General features: G+C 36.7%; 1 protein-coding gene across 1 annotated transcript in view; it reads left to right on the forward strand.

Moving 5' to 3' along the window:
- Positions 1 to 7,828, forward strand: part of MAP7D3 (MAP7 domain containing 3) — a 30,962-nt gene that overhangs the window by 553 nt on the left and 22,581 nt on the right. The window contains exons 2-4 of the mRNA XM_015593445.2: positions 4,623 to 4,721; positions 4,810 to 4,893; positions 5,979 to 6,142. Coding sequence (XP_015448931.1) covers positions 4,623 to 4,721; positions 4,810 to 4,893; positions 5,979 to 6,142 — 347 coding nt within the window. The remainder of the gene's footprint in view (positions 1 to 4,622; positions 4,722 to 4,809; positions 4,894 to 5,978; positions 6,143 to 7,828) is intronic.

Below are 7,828 nucleotides of genomic sequence, written 5' to 3' on the forward strand. Positions count from 1 at the left end.
GCGCCGGTGGTTGTAATTTTCCCTCAGCCATGGGCACTCGCGCTCTGATTCTTTCCTGCGGTCGCAGTCCTTGCCTCTCCCACAGGCTTACCTCCCGCGCCCTCCTGGTCAAGGTCCGCTGAGGAGGGAGTCGAAGTTGGGATGAAACTTGGCTCTCTGTTCCTCCTGATTTGCCTGCTGTAGCACATGACATCGCTAAGATGTCACCGTCCCTGAGACATCTTGCAGACCCTAGGCTGAACTGATTGAGAGTGCTTCTCCCAAATTGGTCCCATCGCCATAGTTTTTTTCCCCTTAAAATCATTAACTTTGTAAAATTTGCAGCGCATTGCTTAATTAGGAGACTGCTTCACTACCTGAGCGAGATAGTATTTCTTGTTTTGGGGAGGTTGCTTTTAGCTAGTTCTCTGGCTAGTTGCCTCCTACATCAACTTGAATAAAACGGATCTTGTTGATTTTATTGAAATCCTTAGGGATTTTTTTTCATTTGCAATTGAACAATTAATTTAGATTGGCTGCGATTGAGAGGCTTTATGTTACTTCAGAATGCTTTGAGTCAATTCCTCCAAAGAATGTGTCAGAAGCAAATACACTTTCATCGTTCTATAGGTAGAAAAACTCTTTTCTGTCTCCAGCTTATAATCGTTCACCTACAGAATCTGCAGTAAATTCAGATTGCTTTATTGGTTATTGACACCTAAGGCTTTCTGACATTGGTTTCAGTGACTTAAATTAACCAGCGTTCCAGATATCCCCCGCCCAAAAAAAGACATTTGTATATTGAACATTGAAAAGTATTTTAAAATTTTAAGACAGTTGCTTGTATTCACAGTGTTTCAAACCAAAAACTTAAAAAGCTATGCAAAAAGGTTTAACTTAGAACCATAGTTGACTTCCTTGCTGCCATTTTATATTAGAAATTTAAAACATCACATGCTAGACCAGAACCGCCCTCAAGGTCTCAGCGTTTCCTGAAGGGGACAAAGGGTCAATGAAATGTTTTGCCACTTTGTGGCAAATGAAATAGGGCGCTTTGTGGTGGTTGCTTCTTTTTATTCTGTGGTCTAAATAACAGTATTAGATCTATTAATCTGTAAAATTAGTTTCATAGTGTGATGGTTCTTTGCCACAAATATAGCCCTTTTTATAACAAAAAAAAAACCTGTTCAATCATTTTTTCCAAACTGTCCTTTCCTCCTAATAAAAATACTAATAAAAAATAGTTTATGTGCTCTATTATTTCTGGCGAGTACAGAAGAAAGGATCTTGGAGAAGAAAGGTTGTGGGGAGGTAGGGCTACAGATTTTATGTTGAATTCTGAGAGTGATTTCAAGAGCAACATCTCTGGCAGATGATACTAAGTATGGGGATGTGTACTTAATGACATCTCATGACATTAAGCATTTTGGTTGATTGTGCTTGGGTGCAGCCTTAGGAAGATTATTATTACCATTCTTGAACTAGTTGTCATCGAGTGTCTTTCTTTTCTTGCATTTAGTTTGCCCTAGTGGAGCAGAGCTCTAATGACACAGATCGTGTATCACTATGTATGTATGTATATATGTGTGTGTGTGTGTATGCGTGCACGCGCATGTGTTGAAAAAGGGAGGGGGGCCCAGAGAGAAGCAGAAATTTTCCACTGTATTGAAGTCAGTAATGAGCTAAAATGCTTTATGTCCAAAAGGGACTTCAAAATTTCAATGACGTCTTTTTAAAACCTAGTAAATATAAAGCATTCTTTAACTTTGGCATCCTAGTGACACCTATTTTTGGTTTATTTCATTCTGAGGCTTTTATTGGGCTAGATAGGATGATTGATTTTAAGTTTTCCCCTGGTAGAGGATGATTTTCTTGTAATTTCTTTTACACTTTTTCTTTAAACTTAGGCCTTTCTTAGCCACAGCATAATAGTGCTTTCTTTTTAAAAAGGAAAAAGAAAAAGAGAAATACTTTATTTAAAAATCATTCTATTGCTTATTTTCAAAGTATAATTTAAACCTAAACCCATATATTTCATTTATTTTTTGCTGAATCTATACAGTAACCTTAGAAGGTAGCTGAAGAGAGAATAATGAACTAACTCATATAAAGATTAATGTGGATTTTGTATAATCTGGTCCTTGATAATTATGTAATATTTCAAAGTAAAGTTGCTTCTTAATCTACAATTGAATAAAGTTCTGGCTTCACCATTACTACCTGTGTGACCTGGGAAAGTTATGTTTCGCTTCGGTTTTCTTGTCTGTAAAAAAAAAAAGGGGAAAAAACAATAATATCCATTTTATAGGATTGTTATGAGAATTTACCAAGGTAATACAAATGAAAAGAACTTCGTATATGGTGAAGTGATATACATTATTTGTTATGGCAGATTTTAGGAAAGTATAAATATAGATTAAGATTTATAATTCAGTTTTAGTAATAAATACTACACATTTTCTTATTTAATCTCCAGGCAAAGGTACCTTTTAACCTTAATTTAAGATTTAGAATTAGTAGAAAAACTAAAGAAATACTGTTGTATATACTTCCTGCACCTTACTGTTACTTTAAAATGAATGATAAATAAATACCCTCATTCATGGAATTGAATAAAATGTTCACTCTGTTAAGACCGGATATAAAGACTTTCTTCCATTGCCTGGAAATTTTAAATAATTTTTAGAATCTGCCCTTTTGGTGAATGTATTTCTTGCCAGTAGGAATTTCAATATAAAGGTCTAAAAATCAGATTTGATGTTATATTAACACATTAATATTTATATGATTTGGTTCATTAGTCCCACCATAGCTAATTCTAAGGTTACTTCTGTTTAATAAGATCTTTAAGTCTGGTAAAATTGTACACTTTGAGAGAAATTACCCTTATGGTCGGCTAAATTGTGCCAAAATATGGACTTTCCTTAGGACTCTAAGCAAGAAAACCAAACATGCAAAAACAACTTGTTTTCTCTGTGCTCACAAAGAAATGTTATGGGGGCAGGGGCGGTATATAGGAAGGCTTAATTAATTTATAGTGTGTATTTAAGAATTTTTCTCAATACACTAGTACTCAAAATCAGAGGATAATTGTGGTCTACAAAATTGCCAGTAGTTGAATTATTAAGGAAGCTGGAAAGAATTTAATCTTCAAATTTATCTAGGTCATGGATTATCTGAACTGTTAGGTCTTTGGGGTAATAAAAATCCTTTTCCCTTTTTGAAATGGTGATCCCAGTGGCAGCCATTGTAATGTCACTTTCAAGGTTACTTTGTAAAATGACTCCAAGATATCTTTCCTCAGTGACAACTAACATCTTGGTCCATTCATTCTATGCATACTACGACAGCCCCCTATTCACTTAATTATTTTAACTGCCCATCTTCAGCTGTTATATTTTCCTTGATATATAGAAACCAGAATTGTATGCAGTATCACAGGAGCATATTTCTTGTGATTTTTTACAAGGGTAGAAGAGTTTTCAGTGTTAATCTCCAGATCCTTCCTGAAGATGCCCAGCATCGTAGGGTATTTTAGAAACAGCCATACGTGGAATTAAAGGTTTCAGGGAAACCACTGTAATAACTTGTTTGCATATCATCCTAGAATTTTAGTTTTTATTTCCCTCAAATGGTGCTCCCCTTATCTTATATTTCACCCTTATTGAAGATTTTTTTAAAAAAATTAAGTATAGTTGGTATACATTTAAGTATAGTTTCAGGTGTATAATATAGTGATTTGACATTTATATACCTTACAATGTGATCACCACATCAAGTCTAGTAATCATCTGTCACCGTGCAAACACACTATTATGGACTGAATTCCTCTTCACCTTTTACACCTATCACCTCCCATTGAAGTTTATTTACCACTTTTCTGCCTGTTTATACAGGATATATGTAAATTTGTGTTGTATAATTTTATGTCTGCTTGACATTTTTCTACCTAGAATAATACCATCTAATTGGAAATTCCTTGAGTGGTCTTCCGCCTTAACTGTGCATCAGAATAGAGCTTTTAGCAACTGCAAAGGCCTGGGCCCCACCCCCAAGAGAGTGGGGGCAGGGAGGGGCAGGCATTGCTAAATTTTTTAAAAGCAACTTAGGTGACTCTAGTATGCAGCCAGGGTAAAAAGCCCCTGATCTAGATCATTTATAAATGTATTCCTTAATATTGGGCCTAACCTTTGAGGATCTCACTGTTGACACTTTTGCTTCCAAATTAAGATCCATAAACTCCAAATGTTTTCTAAATTCCCAATTTATGGTGAGACATTTTTTCCAATTCCTTGCCAGCTCAGTTTTTCTAGTACTTGGCATAGTGTCTTATCTGAGGCATTTTTAAAAGCTGTTAATCATTAGCTCCTATTCATCTACAAACTGGTGCTGCTACTCCCACTAAACAACTATATCCACAGATATGCTGGCACATCCACAGCACACATTTTTAATTCTTTGTGAAATTTTTGTCGAACATCATGAACTCAGTATGTCTTTGTTGACCCAGATTAATTCATCATGACTTCATCTTAAGGAGGAGATGCTATCCTTTATCATCAAAGACACAATTGGCTGTGCTTTGCTGACCCTGTTTTAGCTGTTTGTATTCTTAATATCTAATTTATCTCCCTGTATTTTAGTTGCTGCCGCTCATGCCATTGCTCAGGAAAGACGGAATCAGAGCGGCTTTAGCTCTCTTCCATTTCAACCCTCGAATTCAAGATCAACATTTAAACCAGGTATGATTTCTTGAATGCTTTGGGAGATGTCAAAGTATCTTTATCAAAATTTGGGATCTTATTAATGTCTAACTCTTCTTTTTTTCAGTGTTGGACGGATCTGTTCTTAAAAATGATTTAAAACAAAAATTAGCAAAGGAGCGCAGGGAAGAACAGCGGCGACAACAAGATGGTACAGTTTTGACTTAAAAAAAAATCAAAATGGATGAAGTGGTTTTATTTCCAAAGTGGTTTTACTTTTCCTTATCTGTTTGTATGATAGATTACACTTATAGTATGCATCATATTGGATTAAATGCTTATACTAAATCAGATAAAGAGGGCCCATGAAAAGTATTTGACTAAATTGTTTAATTTTTGAAGTAGTAGTTTCTCTTAGCTTTAATTTTCTGAAAACTAAGGTATGAAAATTTCTCAACATTTGTAGAAACAAGCAGAATGGGATTTAAGTAAAAATGATTCTGAACATGAAAATGAAGTTGCTGAAAAATTTCTAACATAGATAAGGTATCTTTCACTGATCGCTTTGCTTCTCAAGTGTAACTTTTTATCAGTTAGGATCTAAAAGAATAATCTTTCTACAACTTGAGAGGATGCTTTTTCAACTATATTTTCTTACTCTGGTCTTGTAAATCCACTAACAGTTCTGTGCTCAACTTCATTCAAATGGAATATCAATTATCTTTGTTTTGGTGAGGAGCCGTTTCTTCCTAGCTCTTGGTAGGGGGGAGTATTATACAATTGCATAGATGCTCTCCAGGATTAAGTGAGGGGAAATTTGAATAGAGGAAAACATCAAAATGTGATATGTGACTAAGTCAATGAACTTAATATAGTCTGTATAGATATGAGGCCTTTGAAAGAAGTTTCTTAGTAGAAGGAAAAAAAACATTCTGGCTGTATTTTTTTTTAATTATTATTTTAAAGTACAGTACTTTAAGCTGATAGGGCCTTGAGTTTACCTCAAGTCAGCAGAAATATCACATGAATGAAACTATTTCTTCTTTGGAATTTTGGTTTAGGCAGGATGGGAGTCATCTAAGCTAATTTATTTCTCTGGAGTTAAATGAATACCCAGTGAAAATGAATCTTTAGCAGCCATCTCTGTTCACGTACATAACAAATCTTTAGTTATCAGCATAGATCATTGTTTTTAAGAAAGAGAATGAGAAATATTAACTCTTTTCTTCTCTGTTTCTAATGTGGAAAATGTAAATATTTTCTTGGCTCTTACACCTTGTGTTTGGAATGTTGCAGCTAATAAAGAAATACAACTACTTGAAAAAGAAAGAAGGTCCAAGATCCGATATGAAAAACAAATGGAGGAAAAACAACGAAAGCTGCGGGAACAAAAAGAAAAAGATGAACAGCGGAGAATATCCGCAGAAGAAAAAAGAAAACAAAAATTACGAGAAGAAAGGGTATATATTTTTCTAGCCTGTTAATCAAATTATACACTGTTACCTGGGTCTGGAATACTTTTTTTCTTATCCCTTCTCTGTCTTTACTGGTCCAACCTGTGGAAAGGGAATCAATCCCAATTCTTCTTTTCTTCTTTTCTTAAGCATTAGAGTCTCTTGCCCCTGTCCCATCAGATCCTTGGAGTGTAGATCCACTGGCTGAGGTTAAGAGGAGCTGTGCAGATCCAGGAAGAGAGCCCTGTCCACCTTCAGGACATGGCACACGGGGTACTGAGTTTGCTCTAAGTGGCTCTCTCCCCTACCCAAAAGTTTCCAGTGTTGCTCCAGTTCCTGATATTCACACCCACTGTCTGGTCCTCCCTGACAGGCCTCCCATCTGACAGGCTTACTGCTTTCAGCTCCTCTAATGGTGGGACTACGTGCACTGCTTCACTTATGTGTTCCCCTGGCTCCCTCTGGTGTGCACCCTCTCTCACCTTCCTCACATTCCCTTCTTTTTCTTTGTCGTTTTGTGGCCCACTGCTCTCTTTTCCCTTCTGGACTCTGTTGGTGTCTTTGGTAATCTCTTGGTATGAGTCACTGCCTTTGTGATGCCCTCTCTTTTTCTCTTCTGTCCCTCTTCAGTCAGTTTGCATTTCATCGTTTATACATGGGTACCTGGCTACCTGGCTCATTCTGTATGATTCTCTACGCGACCAAATGTTTCACCTATAGGTCATTCCACTACTTTGCTCTGAGTATCCTTGACTCTTCTAAATCCAGTACATTCTCTGTCACACCATTCTCTTTCTTGCTGGCATTCTCTTTTTCTTTATTCCAATGACTCTAGATCTCTAAATAAGTCTTAGTCTGTCTTCTGGTTCTCTGTTTGCCTCACTTTTCTTTCTGCTTTCTTTGTTTTAGCTTCTTTCTTTTTCTTTCCCCATCTTTGGACTTTCTGCCTGTTCTCTCGGTATGAGTGTTTTTATCTTCTCTTTTTTTCTGTTGCTCTAATTTTTACATTTCTTATTCTCTTCTCTTTAGCTTCATTTCTCCCCATGAGCCTTCTTCTTTGCTGCTTTTTCTGTGGTGCTCACTTTTTCTCCTTCCTTGTGCACGTGGTTGCTCTTGCATATGCCTTATCCCCAGCCCTCTCTTCCTTCTGTAGATCTTATTCTGGGACTGTCTTCGTGACATTTCTTCCCCATCCATGACCCAGTACCACTTTATCTGTCTTTTTGAACCTTTTTCTATGGTTGTTTATGCTATCATTTTTCACATTCCAGTGTTTTATGGACTCTCATTGAGTATTTCTATTCTGTCACTCTTCATTTTCCTCTGTGAAACATCTTAATTTACTTAGGTATATTAAAGAGAATGAGAGAGAGACAGAGACAGAGACAGAGACAGAGAGACAGAGAATATGAACTAAGTAAAGACAGAGGACCAAAGTAGGTAAAACAGAAAACTATTTATGCAGAGTGGAGGAGGGGCCCTGGAGGTGAGAGAGAGTCCCAGAAACTGAGAGAAAAAACATACCATCTTAGAGAAAGAGGAATCTGAGAGAGAGAACACAGAAAAGAAGAGAATGCAGCAAAATGACACTGTGGACAGAAAGGGAGCCAGAGACATGGCAGGGAGAAGAGGCAGAAAGATAAGGAGAAAAGGTCCAGAGAGCTAACTGGTGTGTATGTGGGCGGGGGGGGG

The sequence above is a fragment of the Pteropus alecto genome, unplaced genomic scaffold (genome assembly GCF_000325575.1).
Source record: "Pteropus alecto unplaced genomic scaffold, ASM32557v1 scaffold577, whole genome shotgun sequence".
Taxonomy (NCBI): Eukaryota; Metazoa; Chordata; class Mammalia; order Chiroptera; family Pteropodidae; genus Pteropus; species Pteropus alecto.